At 34.6% G+C, this 20,956-nt stretch overlaps 5 protein-coding genes across 6 annotated transcripts; 1 reads left to right on the forward strand and 4 right to left on the reverse strand.

Annotated features, from left to right (window-relative positions):
• The first annotated feature begins 848 nt into the window (after window positions 1-848).
• On the forward strand, window positions 849-3,711 carry LOC116113406 (gibberellin receptor GID1C-like). 2 transcript variants are annotated; one of them, XM_031399559.1, is made up of 3 exons: window positions 849-1,036; window positions 1,165-1,240; window positions 2,028-3,711. In XM_031399559.1, exons 1-3 carry the CDS (start codon window positions 1,017-1,019, stop codon window positions 3,021-3,023), a joined length of 1,092 nt encoding a protein of 363 aa, XP_031255419.1. In that variant the 5' UTR covers window positions 849-1,016; the 3' UTR covers window positions 3,024-3,711. The 2 variants fall into 2 exon arrangements, with proteins under 2 accessions (XP_031255419.1, XP_031255420.1); XM_031399560.1 differs by having other exon boundaries at window positions 1,188-1,240.
• Window positions 3,712-5,994: 2,283 nt separating this feature from the next.
• On the reverse strand, window positions 5,995-8,148 carry LOC116113396 (putative leucine-rich repeat-containing protein DDB_G0290503). The gene is given in 1 exon segment (XM_031399547.1): window positions 5,995-8,148. A coding segment is annotated over 1 exon segment (1,875 nt). The 5' UTR covers window positions 8,045-8,148; the 3' UTR covers window positions 5,995-6,169.
• Window positions 8,149-8,920: 772 nt separating this feature from the next.
• LOC116113451 (ctenidin-1-like) lies at window positions 8,921-9,514 on the reverse strand. Its single transcript, XM_031399607.1, has 2 exons — window positions 9,121-9,514; window positions 8,921-9,033 (listed from the first exon to the last, which is right to left on the reverse strand). The coding sequence occupies exons 1-2, from the start codon at window positions 9,512-9,514 to the stop codon at window positions 8,921-8,923; spliced, it is 507 nt and encodes a 168-aa protein (XP_031255467.1).
• Window positions 9,515-13,425: 3,911 nt separating this feature from the next.
• LOC116113420 (histidine-containing phosphotransfer protein 1-like) lies at window positions 13,426-15,301 on the reverse strand. Its single transcript, XM_031399582.1, has 6 exons — window positions 14,982-15,301; window positions 14,734-14,864; window positions 14,547-14,615; window positions 14,007-14,078; window positions 13,849-13,921; window positions 13,426-13,727 (listed from the first exon to the last, which is right to left on the reverse strand). Exons 1-6 carry the CDS (start codon window positions 15,042-15,044, stop codon window positions 13,680-13,682), a joined length of 456 nt encoding a protein of 151 aa, XP_031255442.1. The 5' UTR covers window positions 15,045-15,301; the 3' UTR covers window positions 13,426-13,679.
• Window positions 15,302-15,722: 421 nt separating this feature from the next.
• LOC116113452 (ABC transporter B family member 25, mitochondrial-like) lies at window positions 15,723-20,879 on the reverse strand. The gene is made up of 8 exons (XM_031399608.1): window positions 20,228-20,879; window positions 20,074-20,135; window positions 19,907-19,950; window positions 17,882-17,984; window positions 17,559-17,666; window positions 17,355-17,438; window positions 17,217-17,277; window positions 15,723-15,829 (listed from the first exon to the last, which is right to left on the reverse strand). The coding sequence occupies exons 1-8, from the start codon at window positions 20,817-20,819 to the stop codon at window positions 15,723-15,725; spliced, it is 1,161 nt and encodes a 386-aa protein (XP_031255468.1). The 5' UTR covers window positions 20,820-20,879.
• Window positions 20,880-20,956: the final 77 nt, after the last annotated feature.

Below are 20,956 nucleotides of genomic sequence, written 5' to 3' on the forward strand. Positions count from 1 at the left end.
AATTTAAAATATTTGTTTATATACATCTGTTTAATACATTAAATATGTATTATATTCTATCCAAATTCATCTTATATTTGAATTACATCAAACTCAATATTTAGTGTGTGGTCGGATAATAAGAATTCTAGATGGGTTACTCAAAGGTCTTGTGTTCGATTTTCACAAAGTGATCATCTATCATATTTGTAACTCATCATTTATTAGATTTTTAAGATGTTTAAGGATCCCGATAAACAGTTGAGGTATGCACAAACTCGTGTGAGTATCTCAATTACCAAAAAAAATTAAATCAAATTGAAATAAACAAAACCTCTTGTAACAAATGAATATTAATCCAATTATCTATTATTTATGAAATTATTCGACAAATAAATTAAAGTAAACCCAAATCTAACCCCGGATTTGTAAACCTAAATTAGAGATATTATTAGAAATTTTACGAGTTTTTTTTCTTCTAAGTTTTGAGTAATTGAAAAGTGGGAGGGGGAGACCTAGAAAAGGGTTTGAGACGGACCCCGTTTGTCGTCACGTGCTCTGGCGTTGGCCGCACGCACGGACGCTCTTGTCCTCTCCCGTTCTCTTCTTTGGCTTTTTCTCCAAAAACATTCATATTAAAAACCCCTCCTTCTATTTATGACGTCACAATTAGTCAAATTAGAAACTATTTCCAGAAAACAAATTTATTTAATTTTTTAAAATTTAAAAAAATATTTTTTTATTATCATATGGGTCCCACTTACCAGCTATCTTTCGGCCGCTCAGTTTGTCGCCTTTATCGTCCCCATTCACTCTCTCAGCGCACTTTAGGTTCCCTCTATTACGCTGTGCTAAAATGCGCCTCTCTTCTTATCACATCACATCACTTCTCAAGTCTAAACTCATCTCTCTGTTTTATTGAAGTTAGATTTTATCGTTTCATCATTTTTATCATTTATTAAGCTCTGTTGAGAGAGAGATTAAGTTTACTACTGACTACTGTTCCTTTATCTGATATTAGAGAGTGCGAATGAGAGATGAAAAAGATCAAAACTCGGTGGGGGTTTTTTTTTAGCATTCTAGATAATTCTGTGAAGTTGGTATTTAAGCATGTGAAATTTTGTTAAGTGGGTTGCTCTTGAAACGTGATTTTTGTACTAAAGCTTTTTGGATTTTTGTTATTAGGCTTGTTTTTTGTTTTTTTGAAGGTATAGTTTTGATGATGGCTGCAAGCAATGAAGTTAATCTCAATGATTCCAAGGTGTGTGTTTCATTGTTTCAAATTTCTTGAAGTTCTGCTTCTTGTGGTTATGTGTTATTTTATGGGGAAAGATGTGAACTTTTTGATGGATTTCTGTAGGTGTTTAGGCTTATTGAGTGTCTGGGTTGTTGAGAGCTGAGTTTGACCTGATTTTGGGGTGTTTCTGGGGCAATGATGCCTGTATTGATGGCTTGTTCCGTCTCTCATATTGATAGTGTTAGGGGGTATCTTTGTTATCTGGGTTATGGGGTTTCTAAGGAGATTGGGGCAGTCTTTCTTTTTACGTTTTGATTTAATGTGGTGGGCTATGGGTTTCTTTGGTTTTGTATTGTTTGCTTTTGTTTTCCTAAAAAAGTTGTGAAACTGGTGGTTCTAGTGCAGGTTTTAAAGTTATTTTTTGCAGTGGTTTAATTGATTTTGAAGATCATGTAAGTTTTTCCGACGAGATTCTTCTGAACTTGTGATTCTCTTCGTCTGTGGTTTTGTACTAGTTGAAGTTAGTATGGAGGTTATGCTTTGATTTGAACATTTGGCTATGAGCTTTGAGTTTCTGTATGCCATTTCATTTCTTTTTAGCTCTGTTTTCTGATATTTTTTTTTCTCTTTATCGAAGTGTGTACTTTCTCATATTTGGGGCTTTTAGCTTTTTCTTGTTCTTGTTTGCAGTTTTAAATCATCTGCTTATAATAGCTAAAATCCTAGTAATCTTTTTTAGAACTTTAATTTTTTATTAAGTGTCACTTGCAAATTTGAAATGGATTTCTGATCCTTATTATCTTCTGTATAGATGGGGGTCCCATTGCATACATGGGTTCTTATCTCCAATTTCAAGTTGGCGTACAATCTTCTACGTCGCCCTGATGGCACTTTTAATCGCCACTTGGCAGAATTCCTTGATCGGAAAGTCCCTGCTAATGCAAACGCAGTTGATGGTGTTTTCTCTTTTGACGCCATCATTGATCGCGAAACTAGTCTTCTCTGCAGGATATATAGACCTGCAAATGGAGAGGTACCTCAACCAAACATTATTGATCTGGAGAAGCCTGTGAGCTCTGAGGTTGTTGTCCCTGTAATAATTTTTTTTCATGGAGGAAGCTTTGCACACTCTTCTGCAAATAGTGCTATCTATGATTTCTTATGTCGCAAACTTGTGAGGAATTGCAAAGCTGTTGTTGTTTCTGTGAACTATAGGCGGGCACCTGAGAATCGATATCCATGTGCTTATGATGACGGATGGGCAGTACTTCAATGGGTGAATTCAAGACAATGGCTTCAAAGCAGGGGCTCAAAAGCTCATATATACTTGGCTGGGGATAGTTCGGGTGGTAACATTGTACATCATGTTGCTTTGAGAGCTGTAGATTCAGGAATTGAAGTATTGGGTAATATACTGCTCAACCCAATGTTTGGTGGGCAGGAGCGAACTGAATCTGAGAAAAGATTAGATGGGAAATTTTTTGTCACTATCCAAGACCGGGACTGGTATTGGAGAGCATATCTCCCTGAAGCTGCAGATAGGGATCATCCAGCTTGTAACCCGTTTGGTCCTAATGGTAGGAGTCTTAAAGGAATGAAGTTCCCTAAGAGCCTTGTGGTGGTTGCCGGTTTGGACCTTATCCAAGACTGGCAGTTGGCCTATTTTGAAGGCCTGAAGGAGGCTGGCCAAGACGCGAAACTTCTGTATCTGGAGCAGGCAACAGTTGGCTTCTACTTCTTGGCTAATAATGACCACTTCTATGTCGTCATGGATGAGATAAGTAATTTTGTGTGTTCTGACTGTTAATAGACTTAACTTTACCTACTGGCAGCCATACCTGACAGAAGCTTGACATTTCACTTGGGTAGTTAAGGGGTTGTTTGCAGTTTATATGTTTGTGTAGTGTTATTGTTTTCTGTTTTATTAATTGTGGTGACAGTGGCATTCTGCTACCATGGGTTCTGGGCTTTGAAATCTCAAGATGAAAAGGCATGGACACTTAGTTATTGGGAGTAGAAGGTATAGTTCAGCATCTAGCTGGATAGGATGTGTTCTGGTATACAAAATACAATTTTCTGGACTTGGATTATGTTGTTCTGTGAAGCTTCAGTGTCAGAAGGAACTGTTTGACTAAGTGTAGTAGACCGACGTATCTAAGAGTACCAATTCTGGCTTCCAGCCACATCGGAGAGAGGAAGGTAGAATTGTTGGGATAACATTTGGTGGCCGATCAATTGGATTGAATACCAGCTAATATTATATAAGCTAATTTTAGAACATGGATGGGAAATCTTCCATGCTATTGTAATCCTGCATGTGTATACATATGTTCTAGTATATATAAAGATGTTTGCTTATCTTTTGTGCCTGTTGTCACCATCTTCTTCCCCCCTTACTTGTTTATTCATGATGTTTTGTGGATGACAAGACTCCTTGGCAACTGTAAATACAATGATATTGATTATTGAGACATCTTGAGAGCCTTACTTTGAAATCTTATGTCAATTGTTACCATTGAAATCCATGCTGGGATTTTCGATGCTTGTGCTAACTACTACCTTCTTGAGCTTTAATTTTTAGGACTATATGCAGCTTCTGGTGTCCACCTGTTTCAAGTGTTTTGTTTCCAGATGGAGCTTAATATGGGATTTGGGATTCTTTTCTTTGTGCTTGTGTTTTAACTGATACAAAATGTTAAATGTTATAATGCTGTTCTTTGTAGCAAGAAATTGTGAATGAGGTAGAGTTTTTAGGGTTCAGAATAGTATGATTTTGTTGATTGATTGATAGTCATAAGCAAAGAAACAAGATCTAGAAATATAAACTACACAGAAGATAAAGTTGCACAATTTAAGGAGCTGCCATTCAGTCCATTTAATCTAGTGTCCTAAAATTAAGATAATTTCAACCCCACAAACAAAGTGTATAAAGACATTGCCGCAAATGATTGGGGAGCAAATTCAGTAAGTCCATTTTGCCCAAAGAAAGGGATTGATTTGGTAGATTCTTGTCAGTTCTTGAATGCCATGTTAAAAATGAGTAAATCCAGAGCTTGATATATAGCTATAGATACACAAAAAACTTGGCTTGTTTTGTAAGTGGAGAACCCAATATCGTGGTGGTTAGACTTTGGATGCATTAAGGGGACCACTCACAGATGACAGAACCACACACATCCATTTATAAGATGTAGGATTTGCTTTCACAATGACAAAAGAATATTAGCATACTGATAAAAAAACAGCTAAGCCTTTTGATAAAGACATAACCCTGATTAATTGAACCTTTGTGGGCCAAGTTTTTATGCATGATGCCACCATTAGCAAATTGGCTTGATTATATTAATGAATAAAAACAACCATCTTACTCTTTTAATGTCACAAGAAAACAAATTGTGTTTTGCAGAGTCAAATCTCAACCCAAAATCAGATAAAGAAAACAAAAACACTCTTGCTACAGCTATACATGGACAACCAACCATCTGTTTTTTTGAGTATTATTATATGTTTGGGTACCATGAAAGTAATTGACTTACAAGCTGTTAGGTGCCATTATTCAGTAATTAAAACTTTGCCGTTGCATTGCACAACACGAAACCATTCAGGCAATAAAAATCTTGACAACTGAGACTAAATGAGACATAGTTAATGTTTCTCTGTACAAGTGCCACGATAGTGTTGAATGACAAACAAAGTTTGACTCTGCCACAACATAAACGAAGAACAACAAAGATTAATCTTACATAGAGGTTTACTACAATGGTTACTTACCATTGGATCTCTTTTTGATAACCCAGATCATGATCTTCAGCAGTTATCCCAACACAGCTTTGGTCATATATGTTCATAGGTATAGTCGATGCCTAATCAATATTTCACAATGAACACACCTTATAAAGCAGAGATTAAGACCTCACTAATGCAGAAAGAGAGCCATCTGGAAGATTAGAATGTAAACCGGTTCCAGGCCGCCTTTCCTTTTTTCCTCACCTTTTTGCAGGATTAGGTAATTTGAAATGAAGAAAAACATGGTGATAGTGATTGATAAAATTGACGCTGCTTTATTATATGCAGCTAAAATACAAAAAATTATGTCATGATTCATCTATCTCACCGACAGATGAAAATTAAGAGAGTGCACATTCAAAGAAAGGTAGGAAAGTCACACAAGAACTCTTGAAGGGGTTGGCTGATGGTCAAGAGGTTTGCTTCCTTCCTTGAGTTTTTTGATTCAAATCTTAAGACCATCCATAACAATAATATTGTAACTTATCTGGTTCTTTAGAGTTGTAAGATTAACTGACCTGACACCCCATTATAAAAAAAAGTCACACAAGCAAAGTATCATCAACTTAATAAAATAGGGCAACTGCTACTACAGAGCCACTGACGCTTACATCATATTCCAATATAACCCTACACACCTTAATAGCTCTATGATAATCCACAAAGCAATCTCGAAGATTATGTAATCAGATGGAGAGGACTGTATAACATGGAAAAAAATAGCAGTTCATATGAATTCTTAATTACATGCAGTTTAAGATTATAGCAACCACCCTTTCATATTCACCATTTAATCAAACTCTCTAGTTTTTGCATCCACTATTTTAACCTTAAATTTCACCAAGGAGATGAGAGTTAGAAACAGCAATAGTAATGAAGATGCAGATTTACTACAACTGGTACATAAAGATACCAATAGAGCACAAGCTGAGACCAATAAATGCACAGTCATCAGAGAAGGATAATAGATTGATCATAACATACTCAAAGCATTTTAAAATGTCACAAAATGTTGTTATTTCAGCATCATTCAAAAGAGACATTATTTTCATAAGCAGAAGTTAAAAAAGTATCAAATTTGCATGTGGTCAAGGAGAACTTGATTAGTAATCTTAGAGCCACAGCAACATCTTCTAATTAACAAAATTAGATAGTAGATCCAACCAGTCAGCGGATTCTAGCAGCATATGCAACCGATGCTGCGGCAAATAGAGTTGTTGCAGAAGACACCACAGTCCAGAAGTTCTTTTTCTTATGTGCCTCCACCTCAGAATTCTGCAGGAACTCAACTTGCTGCTTCATGTCTTCCACCACTTTCTCCTTGTTCCTAAATGCAGTTTGAATTGCTTCCAATTCAGCCGCAAACATTTCAGTTTCATCTCCAAGCTTCTTAGTATTGACCAACACTTTTTCCTTCCCATCAAGATCATCTTTAGATTGACACACTACAGCTGCAGTATTCTTCAGCATGTTTAAAGCTCGATCAGAGTTGAAGCCAATTGATTCCATTTTAGCCTTCAAATCGTCAGCAGCTTGTTTTGCCTCCAAAAGATTCTTCTGCACCAATTCTTTTTCCTCCGTCAACAACCCAATGTGACCCTGCATTTTTTTATTTTCCTCGATGAGGCTCTCGTGCTCATTCCTAATTTTTGTCAATTCTCCTACATTCTCCTGCATCCTCTTTTACATTTCTGATAGCAATGCCATGCCATTCTTTTTCTCTTCATCCAAACCCTTTTTAGCTTCATCTTTCTCATGCATAATCCGATCAAGAGAATTTTTATAGTCCCTAACTTCATTCAGCAAGCGCTTGTTTTTCTCTTCTTGATCCCTATTTGACTCCTTCAATGTAAAAACAACATCCCTCAGTTCCCCAATCTCTTTATGCAGCTCAATAATCTCAACCTCCTGACTAACTTTCTTCTCTTCAGTCTCATTCTTCTTACGGAGCAGTTTCTCAATTTGGCCCTCCTTATCATTTAATTCCACAATGGCCATGTCCAACCTCCGAGAGATCCCCTCCTTTTCCTCTATAAGCCTCTCAATACTGCTCTGCTTTTGTGTTTTCTCACTTATCAAATCATTGATCTTCAATGCCATCTCCTTTTTCTTGTCCCTAGCGTCGCAGAAACTCTTCTCCAATTCCAAAACTTTTTCACGCAACACTTTCTCCTCCTTATGAAATTCCAAAACAACATCATTCAATCTCTCTACTTCTTTGTTCAACTCATCAACTTTCACCTTTTGCCCACTTTTCTCGATCTCCATTTTTTTCTTTTCCCTTACAATCGCTTCCATCTCTTCCTTCAAACCATCAATCTTCTTCACAGTCTCATCCAATCTCCTCTCCACAAATCCTTTCTCTTCTTTTACAGCTTCATAGTCGCTGTCCTTCTCATTTTTCTCCTCCATTAACCTTTCATATTCTTTCTTTAGAATCAAAATCTCATCTTTAAAATCACCTTCTTTTTTCTCCATTTCAACCAATATTTCCTTCAACTCATGTGCCTTCAAAGCTTCCTGTTCACCAAAACTCTTCAGCACATCCCTATCTCTACAAGTCTGAATCACCTTCCTCCTCTCATTTTCAAGAGTACCCATCAGTTCATTCAGTTCACTCTGAAGAACCCTAATCTCATTCTCTCTCTCACTATTCTCTTTATCAAACTCTAGACCCATTTCTTTCATTTGGGTCGTCACAAAAACACTAAACAAAACCTTCTCTATCTCCAAGCTCACATTTTTCTCACTCTCCCCACTCAACTGAGCCACCAACTCACTCTTTTCAGAACTGAATCGAGCCAACTGAGACTCCAAGTCTTCCTTGGCTTGATTCAACGAATCCACCTGCTGTCTCCTCTCAATGGTCTCTTTGAGTAGCATAGAGTTAAGACTCTTCAGATTTTTGATATTCTCTGAAAGATCCTCCATGGTGGGTTTGTCAATGAGGGTTTTCTCCTCAGTTTTGTGTTGAGTCTTTTGATCTGGTGGGTTATCTTGGTTGGTGTCATTGGACTTCTGGGTCACTTTCTTCTTTGCCATTCTTGCGGTGGAAAATGAAAGACAAGAGATTTGAAGATTAGGGTTTTGCTAGGGTTTTTATGGTGGAGAAATAGAGATAGAGATAGAGACAGAAAATGGAGGGTCGTTTTAAGATTCAAAAATTGGGGCCCAAAGTTTTAGGGTTTTTTGGGGAGCTCGAGAGAACCTTGGTTAGCTTAAAAGACAAAATTACAAGATGTGGTTGAAATTAATGTGTGCATATAGCCATATGGCCCATATGTGATATTTAATACTATATAAATCTATTAGTATTTTATTTAATATCAAAGTTTTATTATAATCAATCAAATTATATATCCATAATGTAAAACCATGTAATTGTAATTCCAAAAAAAAAAAATAAAAAAAAGGATTAAAGCAACTTATGATAAATTTTTGTACCCAAATTAATTTAAAATTTATATATATATTTTTAAAATTATAATAATGAAACAATAAACTTAGATCATTAACGTTTGGGTACATTTAAATGTTTGTTGGGTATAAAAGATGATATTAAAACTAAATAATAGTTTCATTTATAAGTTTTTAAATATAATTCTTCATGTTAATTTTTTATTTCACGTATACTTAGTAATATAAATGAAAAATTAATAAAAATATTTATTTGAGTTATGTTGTATCTTTTGATTTTAGCAATAATTATGTAAAGGCCAAACGACATGATAAAATGGTACCTAAAAGGTTTAGAAATGACAAACAACAATTTTACGTCAGATTCTGTTAATGAATTCCGTTTGAAGAAGGATAGTATGGTAATTTTATCCTCTATTTTCTTCAAAATTTTCTTTACTGTTATGCACTTCCAAATTCATCTCCCACTGTTGTGCCACCTTCACCACCCTCCACCACCATCTAACACCAGTCCACCACCATTGTCACAGCCATCTTCTCCACACCTTCTAAGCCTAATGCAAATCCATGTGACCTCTCCACACCTCCTACTCCATCACCTCTTGCACAACCACCTGTCTCACCACCACCTCCTCAAAATGCATCTCCACCCCCATTGACTTCTACACCTTCTCCCCCTCCTCCTCAACAATCCATTTCACCTACATCACCACCACCATCTCCACCTGTATCTAATCCACCAACCAGTTCATGTCGACCACCACCACCATCACCAATAGCATCCAATCCACCAATGAGTTCATTGCCCCCATCACTGCCAGTATCTAATCCACCAAGGAGTTCACCTCCACCACCACTAGTATTTACTCCACCAACGAATTCCCCAGCACCACTAGTGGCCAATCCACCAACAGGTTCTCCTTCACAATCAAATTTATCTCCATCACCACCATCTGATCCACCAAAAGCTTCACCTCTACCACAAACACCATCTACTCCACCAATTAGTTCCCACTTGATGATAAACATGCTTTGCATAGTGTTTGTTTGCTGTTGCTCCCAAAGCAAGCTTCTTGATAGAGTACTGATGGACATAGTTCAATGACTCCAACGAAAGAGAGGAGAAGGGAGAAGTGGCTGGCCAAAGAAATAAGAAAAAGAGAGGAGAAGGGAGGGAAGAGAAAAAAAAAAGAAACGATTGCCTAGATCTGCAAAAGAGAAAAAAAAAATTGAAGAGGAAGAGAAGAAGAAAGAAAAAATAAGAGAAAGAAGAGGAGAGAAAATTATGCTGCTTTCTTTGGAAGCGACACAGTAGAAAAATTTGAAGAAAAGAAAAAAAAAAAAAGGAAGAAAAGAGAGGGAAGAGGCTTTCTTTCTAGGCTGAATGCAAAATTACCTTATTGTCCTTCTTCAAACGGAATTCGTTAACAGATTCTGACGAAAAATAGTATTTTATCATTTTCAAACTTTTTAGGTACCAACTTGTCTTTACGAAAAATTATGAGTGGGTGCATGTGGTTCGGCCTTATGTAAATCATAAATCCCAATGCCAACAACAATTAATGACACAGTAACCATGATTCAATTAACTCATTTCAAAAAAGCCCAGTAAGGGAATCAGTGTTTGGGCCGATCAAGGGATTTGGGTTCTCAGTGATCCAAACCCGATAAGTTAGTTATAATTTTCTGACTAGAACAAATACGACACCAATAATGGCTTGGTATTGGTTTCTGCTTCGTTGAAGCCTTTGTTGGTTCAGCTTATATACGAACTGTTATATGAGCCCAAATGTTAAATCAGCCCAATGCAAGCAAGTTATACATTTGTGTTATTCGTCTCCTTCTCGTTTGAGTAGTGTTATTTAAGCTTCAGTAAAACTCTTTCCAAAGCCCCATGATTGATAACTTTTCTTCCTGGATTTTAATCTCTGTCTATAACTGTTGTTACGCCTCTTTAGTCACATGGGTTCCATGAAATATTGTCTGCTTTGAGACCACTGGCTATGCTCCTGATAAGCCCGTACGATTTTGTCATGAAAATACGTCTCTAAGTTTTGAGGGTGTTCTTATACTATATAAGCGACCAAGACTCTCGTCTCTTAGTTAGATGTGAGAGTTTAACATCAACAACAACTTATAACTCAAAAGGTTTGTCGTAGAATTTAATTCGAACAATCTAAAATTTTTCTCAAACCCGTCTCTTTTCTCATAATGATGAGATTAAATGCTTCTTCTTTTATTTCTTATTAAGAAACAGTATTCCATCCTATTTCTTATAAAGATGAGATTAAATGCATCTTATTCATTTTTTTTTTTTTTTTGGTTGTGAGAATTAAATTAAATAAAGTAAACTATTCCCATTCAATATATATATATATAATCTTTGGATTACTGGTTCATGCATTTCTGTCAAGTTCATTCATTGACTGAAAAATATAAGGGAAAAAAAACTGAATAAATAAGGTATGTTTTATCTATGATAATTATTCTTTTTTATATATTCTAAAAATGTTCATGTTTAGTAGCTATATGGGAGCTTTAGTACAGAAAATATCAGATTAAGAGGACCCTGAACTCAACTAGTTATAAGTAAGTGACGATGCAGGATGTATATTAACCTATCTGTTTTGTTCTCATGACAATAATATTTTGAACATTCTAAATAAAGAAAACTTTACACGTAAAAATATTGTTGTACCACATCGTCTATAGGGTTGGGAATCAAAATATAACTAATCACATAAATAACGCAACAAGTAAACACGCACAATTTATTTTGGTTCATCTGAAATTGGATTACGTTCAGTGGAATTAAATATTATTGAAATATTTCCTTACCTCTCTCGTTACATTGAATGTATTTATTATATTTCTATAGATCATTCATACAAGATAATAATGTCTTTATATACTAGGTTTATAAGCAAATACATACATTCACTCATACAAGAATCAAGGGCAGATCCAACATTAGCTCAATTTAAAAAAAAAAAAATATTAATATGTATAATTTTAGGATTTTGATCCACCCTAACAAAAATATTAATTGACAAAAGTGTTAATGTTTAATTAGCTTTTATTTTGGTCCACCCTAATAAAAATTTCTAGATCCACTACTGAAGAGAATAATGTCTTCTTTATATCTCACTCCGTGTGCGTTGTCCCTATAAGCAAACCCCTTATAATTGTTGAAGTGGTTGTCAATTCTAACAATATGATGAGATTTTATTTGATTACAAATATAAAGATAATGTGATATATCCGTTCAACTCAAACTTTCTCTCAAAGGATAATACTATACTTACAACTCAGTCTCACAACCTTAACGTGGTAGCTTGTAATTGGTCAGCTCGCAAATGGGTTTCGTCTGCTTGCTATGGATCCCACTTACCAAATTTCGAGCTGATTAATTGTAAATTGCCACGTTGAGGTTGTGAGAAAAAGTTTATAAGATTTTGTTGTAAATCAATGTTTCTGGTTCTCCCGAATCAATCTATACATGCACTTGGGATTAATATTTTCTGATTACATTAAAATATTAACAAAGGTACAACTGATGGTGGAATCTGCCAAGCTGGAAACTCTTAGCACAGAGCCGACCTTGCTCTCATTCACATTAGATCTTAAACTTTCCCTCATTAAACTATTGTACCTTTCCCTTTCAAACCCCTTCAAAATGGTCATTTTCCATCTTTTGAGATCCCTCGATTACTTTATAGCTTTGGCAAATTGAGTTATTCTTTTGAGATGAATGCTATACCCCATTGGAGAGTGAACATTAAGGGAGAGTTTATTATATAATTTGGTGTGAAAGTTTCAACCCCTGTAAGATCAACTAGAATAGTTTATATAGTATAATGAGTTAAAGAAGGTGCCATTGGAGCATAATATTTTGAGCTTGCTTGCAGATTACCTGCAGACCAGGAGACATCCCACCCCATGTGAAAACAGTTGACTGAAATATAAAATACGTTGTGTGCAATGAATGTAATATGAGTTGTGGGAATAGTTATCATGAAAGTTGGAAACTTAATTAACAAATAAACACACCAACGTGGGGTTTCTTCTGTATTTTAAATACCCACATATGTGCATTGCTAACCACTTTTTTTTTTTTTTGCCATTAAAATATAGGCATAAAATATCAGATACGTAAAGGCTAATAACAATGGTCGGTGGCTTCAAGTTTTTGTTTAGCCAATGCAAAAGTTTGTTCCTTGAAAGCAAGAGTTTTCATACAAAAAAATGTACGAGTGGTTGCTAAATTTAGTTGAACCAGATGGGGACATGGCCATAGAAATACAAATGATTCATGAGAAAAAAAAACTGTAATGTTTTGCCATTCTGAGATGGACATATTAACATTGCAGCATAAGAATATTTGGTGTCAATCATTTGTTATAGCTGTGGAGCCCTTTTGTTTGGTGTGGTTGATCAACTAGCTGTTCATACAAGCAAGGAGTTGGCATTGAACAAGCTCAGAATTAAATATATGTAGCATCAAACAGTTTAGCAGAAGACAATGTTTGTTTAGTTGCACAGCAAAAGGGAAATTGATAAGTCAATTACTGATATTGACATTTCTATATTAATGAAGGATAATTTTCTGGTAATTTTTAATCGATTTATGATTAAACTAGAGTTATCTTAACATGTATTGTAAGAGAAACATATTTTAAGAGTACAAACATACAAAAACTTTTCTTATTTCTTTTTGATGAAGTAGTGTCCAGACCAGCTTACGTGCATCTTAATTAATATTCGAATAAGAGTTTCAATGGCTACCCTTAGTAACAATCGAAAAGGGATTCAAACTCAAAACCTTTTGAATAATACACCTAAGAGTCTTTATCGAATCACTTGATTACACAAAGGTACTTTGTTATATCAATTCACATTCGATGCATTGAAAAGAATTGAATTTACCTTTTACCATTCATGAAGACAATTAAATTTATGTCCTTTTATTTCCTTTCATGTGCCCATAATGAAGTGCAACGCCGATATAGATAAAGGAGGGTTAATTTATTTACATTCTTGATCTTCATTGGTGATACATTGTATGATGATATTATACAAAGCTTAATTAAGATCGAAATCTGGTTAACCCTCTCTGGTAGCTTAAATCTTCCTGAACATGAACTACAACTGACTCAACAACAAACAAAGAAAACAAAAAAAGTACTTACTCTACATGGCCAGCTGATCCATACTAGCTTATTTAATTTTTTCTGCAGATTGATCATGAATCTGCTGCATTTCATTGCACTGGAATTGTCCCACCAGCTTCCATGATTTGTTTCTCAAGCTGCAATCAAATAAGTAGATATAAATAAATATACAGACAATGCAACTGTAAAAATGGTCTTTAACATGTTTTATAGGACAACACAAATAATCAAGAACTATATATAATGTTTTCAACATACCTTGAACAGAGTTTCAAGCTTATTTTTCACGAAATAATACTCTCTCTTCAATTGTTGCAGACATTTCAGACATCTACAAAGAGACCAATTTTCACATCAAATAATGGAACATATATTATCATAATTAAAACTAGCTAATTGTTAATAAATAAACTCACTCTTCAATGTTCCTCACTTCACAGTAGTTGCGAAAGAGAATGCATACTTTCTGAACTCTCTGTGCTCCAATGCTGTTACTTAATTCAAGTGCACAGTTAGTGTTCACTAAAGCTGTAATTCATGAAAGTAAATACAAAAAAGAGTTGATGTAAATAATGATAGTTTTTTCTTTCTAGTACAACTGTGGATAAGATGTGGTCAACTTATGCTTAGTTGATGTGGGACAAAGATGTTGGGAAACAAAAAGAGTGCTAAAATTAATTACCCACAAAGTAGACAGTTAATTCAACATTTTATTAAAACAATTACTTATGGAACAGTTGTTCCCGTAACATAAATTAAGCACTGCAAAAGCAAAATTTTCTTTTGGAGAGTGTTTAGTAAAAGAATTAATGAACATTGCTTCACTAATTGTTCAAACTAGAAATCTAAAAACAAAGTTGCAGTCTTTTGATACATGATTTTTATATTATAAATGAGTTTCATGGGAAATAAATGAGAGTCCAAATGAAAGAAATAACAAAGGAAACCATAACCACCTGGAGCTGCTGCCTTTCAGCTGATGAACATGAGCATCCAACCTATTGAAATCTACGTTCTGCTGATCTCTGTGCAATACAACAAGAACTCAACCACATTAGTAGACTGAAAATTTCCAACATAAAAGGAAAAAGCAAAAGAAGAAGAAGAGGATTTTTCTTAAGAGAAGAGAGCAAAGCTCCTCACAAGGTCTTGGCCAACTCATCAAAAAGCCTCTCACTATCCTTAAAGAAAAGAGACACCACTTCAACTACAAAATCTGGGTTGCTTTCATCTTGCAGTTGCTGAAGTTGGGTAAACTGATCGTCCAGAATTCCCTATTCAACACACAAACACAATAACTCATCATCAAAAGAAATAAAAATACATACATAAAAACAGCATCAAAGAATCTTTAATATATATGTAGTTGACAGTAAAATACACATACAGACCTCATTGAACAAAGAGGTTTTGTAGTCAACTAACTTCTTCTGCAACTGAATAACGTTATCCATGAATTCTAGTTGTCTTGAGTATATCAACTTGCTTGAAAATAGATCTCTGTGTTGTGCAGAAGAAGTGAAACTATATCATCTTCTTCTTGGTTAGAAAGAGTAAAACAAAGAAAAAGATTTGATGAAATTATATAGTGAGAGGAGGGATAGATTCTTTGTACTCCTTGAAGTAGACTAAATATAAATAGTTGTATGTGAAGTCACTCTCTTTGTTGTTTTCCCTAGTGTGGGTTTATTGTTTTTCTGTTTTCTTTGTTTCCTTCTTTTTAACACATCATTTATGAAAACTCTGAAATATATATTATGGCATCACACAAGATCCAAAACTAGGTGCCATGTATCATTCACCTCCCCATCTTTTTCTTTCACTAATTATGGCACTTTCTCTCTTTCTCTTTCTCTTTCCCCGATATTTTATTTTATATAATTATAAATTTTTATATTTACTTGTTTGTTTTTTCAATTCTCCAAGGTGTGTTTAAACTATAAGACAGCAGCTTTGTCTGATGGAACATGGCATTTTCAATGCTTTGGTTTGGCTCTGTCTAGTACAGTACTCCATCCTACTAATATCCATGTAGCTATAGCTGGTGATGACCATTAAAACCGTAATTAACAGCTTTTCAATGCTTTGGTTTGGCTCTGTCTAGTGCAGTACTCCATCCTGCTAATATCCATCTAGAACAGGACCATAGCTGCAGACAGAGCTGTGCTAAATATCACATTTTGACCAAAATTCAGAAAAGCAAGACTCCTTTGTGTTTTCAAGGCAGCATCTTCATACCCTGAAAGGCAGCACCACAAGAGTAGCATTAGCATCAAAATTTAGAAAACAGCAAAAAAGAATTGGAGTAAACTTTTTCCATTTATATCCCTCTCCCTCTCTTATTCTCTCTCTTTTTTTTTTTTCCCTTGTCCCAAAATGGTAAACAAAACTCTAAAAAACCTTTAGTGTGTTTAGCAGTTCATGGTATGACGGTAAATCCTATCAATATGTTAACCGAATTAAATTTCCCTTTCAAAATCCAACTTGTCTGGGACATATACAGGAATAACACTTCAGCTACAAGCATACTATGGATTTCAGAAGGTTGGTAGTAACAATTGCAAAGATACATAACAGTGCAGGAGCATCACATAAAGTAGATATGTGTTTACAATAAGTTTTAATAAAATAACATCATACAGATGAACAGGATTGGTTTTAAGAATCTACCCAAGCCATTTGAAGTGGCATCTCAAGATATATTATCAGAGATATTAAACTCTACAACTTCTGTGATCACAAACAAATCAGCGAGATTACTAACAATTTTAAGTTAGTGATGCAGGACCAACAATGAGAAAAGGTCACTGAGGTTTTTCAGTAGCAAAGTAGAATCTAGAATGGGCCAGATTTATTAACTCTATGTTATATTTTTGGTTTGGCTTTATTTTATTCAATGTTTTTATCATTTGGGGAGTAGGTGTAGAACCATATGACTAGTGTGCAGCTGTTATATAAGTGTAAGATTATTGTTTAGAGCCATTATTTATGCATAGGAGAATGTGTCATGATTCTTGTAATTGTCTTCTTATAGTTGCAATTCTTTTATTTTGTTCTTTTCTCCTTGTAGCAATATAAACATCTTTATACATACACTATCACTAAGGCTATTCAGTATGAAGTTGAAAGAATGTATTATACTTTCTATATAGTATTTGAGCCTATAAAACAGTTTCCTCACTTCCCACTTTTCTACCTCCCTGAGAACACAAAAATCCTCAATAAGCAAATGAAGTTTTGGGGTCACTAGAAAAAATTAGCAACCCAAAACAATGATTGAACAAAAGAAAAACAAACAAGTGGTCTATATTGTCCATCCAGTTTTTACAATTCACACATTAAAAGGGTGACAAACAAATGTTGGGTCTTCTCTGTTGAATTAAATAACAGGTCTTCATTTTTACCATGAGCATTGTCTAACTTAGAGGGTACACTTGGCTTCTCTACTGTTCAGATTCTTAAAACGGATCAGATTAGAAGACCATTGGTCCATTATAATCTAATGGTTTTTAAGAGCAGAGTCAAAAGGTAGGTACTTTTATGGTCAAATGACAACTTTTCAATCATTGGATTGATGTGATGAATGGCATTAAAAGAAAGAACTTCATAACAACTAAGCAACTTACTCTTTAAGAACTTGTCATAATTTTCTGCTTCAAAAGATTCATTGTTGAAATATTTAACAGTCTGCAGTAGAAGAAAAAGATTGCATTAAATTTATGTCACCAGAAAAACAATTCACAACATATACACCTGAGTCCTACCTCATAATTGATTAACGAATCAATTGCCCTTGTATTTGCATCATTATCAGCTTTATTCATGGCCTTCCTAAACTTTGTCCGCCACTGTAAAAAATGAGGATAAGCTTACACAAAGGCAATGAACAGCAAAGAAATGAGATACACCATTTAATTCCTAAGGAACTGTCTACTACAATATTGACAGAATTTACAGGAGACGAATACCTGTGTCACTGACAATGTGAAGACAATATAGGCAGCAACAGAAAGTGAAGTGATCCATGCAAACGGTGCTCCAAATTTGTATGCCAGTATGCCTGACACCATTGATATCTGGAAGGATATATGTTAACTCTCTATAATTATTTGTGAAGCAAAAGCATGGAAAGACATACAATTTAAGCATATAATAACCAGAAATTGAAGACTCCACCATATACTTGATACCATCTATAATGGGCAACAGCATGCCGAAGAAAAGGGGCCAGTACTGGCAGCAACTGTCATAAAATTAAATAGCTCAATAATAACCAAAGAAACAGTCATACCTCTAAAATGGTGGGTACAACATTGAAAACCATAGAAGAGAGGATAAAATTTATCCCTCGGCTACCACGATCAATTATTCTATTTAAAGCACCTGTTTCTCGGCTGAAAACAAAATGATGAATTAAGCAACAAAATCAGACATGTGTAATTGAATGGCCCAAACTAATTTAAATTAGAAAAGGGCAGTTATATGAATTAGAGCATCATAATCAAAAAATGTTTCAGCACATCTCATAAAGATTGATGTGTTACAATTACATCATATCTGTCAATAAATAGAAGAAATAAAAGTCTTCCCCCATGACAATAAATAAAAAAAGTCTTCCTGTATCACATCACTCCAAGATGGCTGTTAAATGTTTAAAATGACATTCCCATCATGTGTGGATCATGATATTGAATCTAGCTCTTCTTCTTAAGAAAATTTCATTAATAGATGATAAAGAAAAGGATTACAAGGGTGAAATAAACAAGAGCAGCCCCCCTCTGGCCTATTACAAATCTATACAAAAAGCAACAAAGAGCTCCTGTAGCATTCTAGTTTCTCTTTTATATACAATCCAAAAAACGCCGCCGCAAAACATGTAATACATCAACATATACAAACTTAGCCCAATACCAACCAAGTGGAACAACAAATCTACTATTTAACTTAGAAGGTTGACGACTTACAGTTCTTGGTAACTGAAAAAAAAATTAAATGAACAATCAACCATAACTTCTTGAGAAAAATCCAAATTTAGCACAATAAAAAGCAGTAGAACCTTGACTAAAAGAGCTTTGCAATGAATAATATATTGTATAATAATTTTTCATATTGCTACAAGTTTTCCTAGAAAAAATCCCTTGAATATGATGCAACCTTAATGTATAACTCATTAAAATAAAACTTGGATATCAAGTGAGTGCAGATTAAAGGTCACATACTTGAAAATCCTATGCCAAACTCCCCAAGTTGATTAAGATTTCCTTTATGAAGTTTTCACCAAAAGAGTGCAACCTTTATATTAACTTAAACACTTTACTTTTCAGGCAAGTTATTGCGATAAAGGTTTTCACCAATACATTTGAGTACCTTGAATGGACCATAGAAAATAGCTTACATTTTGGCTGAAAATCATTCTAACCATAGATGAAAACATATCTATCTTTTTCCTTTAAACTTAACATGATTAATATGATAATATATTTTCTTTGATTAATAAAATATTTTCTTTTGTTTCAAATAAAAATAAAATAAAATAAAAGCCGAAATTTGGTACTTGGAATTTTATCGATTGGAAAATAAAACTCAACACTGATTTGAATTTTTACCTCACTACCTTTCTTCAACAATAGAACCCAATAAGGCTTTGGATGCAGCTTAATGGAGATTTTGATACTTAAGATCTACTGTTACACAGCTTCCACCATCAATAGCAATCCAATAACAACAGCTAAATTAGCCATGGGACATTGACGGTTAGGCATCCAAATACAAGGCCTTAATTTATAGACAGGATACAAATTCCTATATTAATACCCTACTAATCAAGTTTGCACTAGAATCAAATTCAGAAGTGTTTTCAAGATAAAACTGGTATCAATTTGATATGTACTACTATGCAAAAAGATATAAACCATTCGAAAGCTAATTCAATCAACAATTGGAAACATTTTCTGATATTGCATTTGAATTTTTCTAGAGAAAAATATCAACAATTCTTTTAAGCAAGTTCAATTTCTATCTATAAACATGCTACACAAGAACTGAAGCAGGTAAGCTTGCTTTCTTATTTTTCTATCATCTCTTTAGTATACCAATGAGTCTTATCAGTTATATATAGTCCAATAGTCAAGTATCCCAAGACTACTTGACTATTGGACTATATAATTGTTACTTGAAGGTCTACTTTGACTACTTGCTTGTGTGATGCTTAGGATACATAATTCTTCAACTTTAACACATATAACAAAGATTTTTTCTAGCTTGCAGCACAAAAATAAACAAATAAATAAATAAATTTTAGAGACATAAGTATTACCTAAGATGATATCGAAGGTCAAGGTCGTGCAAATGTGAGAACACCTGCATAAGTAAACAATTAAGTAAGAAACCACAACTCATAGCATCTGATGTTCAGAGTAGAAACTAATTTGCAAGTCTATGAGAGTTATTTAACAAATACAACTAACTAGAAAACATATATACCTTCCTAGATACAGAACGGATTGTTCGCAGCGCAACCTTAGAGAACACAGCAGTCCTCAGTTCTGGTAAAATTACATTTAATTAAAAAAAGAATCATAAAGTTAAAAAAGAAAGCGAAATGAAAGAATAGTACTAGTAAAATTACATGATATACCGTTGAAAGCAGACGCTGCCGAGCGGGCAATCCCATAACCGATTAAAACAGCAGCTGGTGTAGCAAAAAGAGCTAGTAGCGTAGAATTAGCATTAACATTATCATTAGTTAGCCAATCAACAGCGAGCTTGAAAAGAAAAGGAACTTGAACATTCAAAACTTTAGCCCCAACTAAAAACCCCAAAGCAGTTATTACTCTCAAACGAAACTCAACATTATCTTTCATCCACAAGTAACTCGCAAGAGTCCGCAGAATCTTCATGTCGGCAATTTGATTGTCACTAACGGCAGAAAACGCCGGTTTGTTCTTGTTCTGAACCGGTTCCGATGTTGAAGCTGTCGAAAACAACACTGTACGGTGTTGATTTTTATAGTAATTATTAGAATCCGAAAGGAAAGAATTGATTGAGGAAAAATGATTCCCTGTTCCGGTTGTTCTTGAAGCATTGTTTATTAATAAAAAAGATTTATTCGTCTCAGAAATTGAACTAGAGCTTGAGCTTAAAGTTGAACTCGAACTGGAGCTGCTACTGAGAAGAGAACGGCCGTGGATGAATTGACGAGACCGAAAACATCTCGCACCGCGCAACATATTTGTTTCAATCTATTCAGTCAGTCTTTGACTATTCAGGGCAAAAAAAAAAAAAAAAAAAATCAAATTTTTGGTTTGATATGGGTGATGTACACGAACCCTAACCAACCTCAAACTTTCGAACAAGAACCATATTT

The sequence above is a fragment of the Pistacia vera genome, unplaced genomic scaffold (assembly GCF_008641045.1).
Source record: "Pistacia vera cultivar Batoury unplaced genomic scaffold, PisVer_v2 Contig679, whole genome shotgun sequence".
Classification (NCBI taxonomy): Eukaryota; Viridiplantae; Streptophyta; class Magnoliopsida; order Sapindales; family Anacardiaceae; genus Pistacia; species Pistacia vera.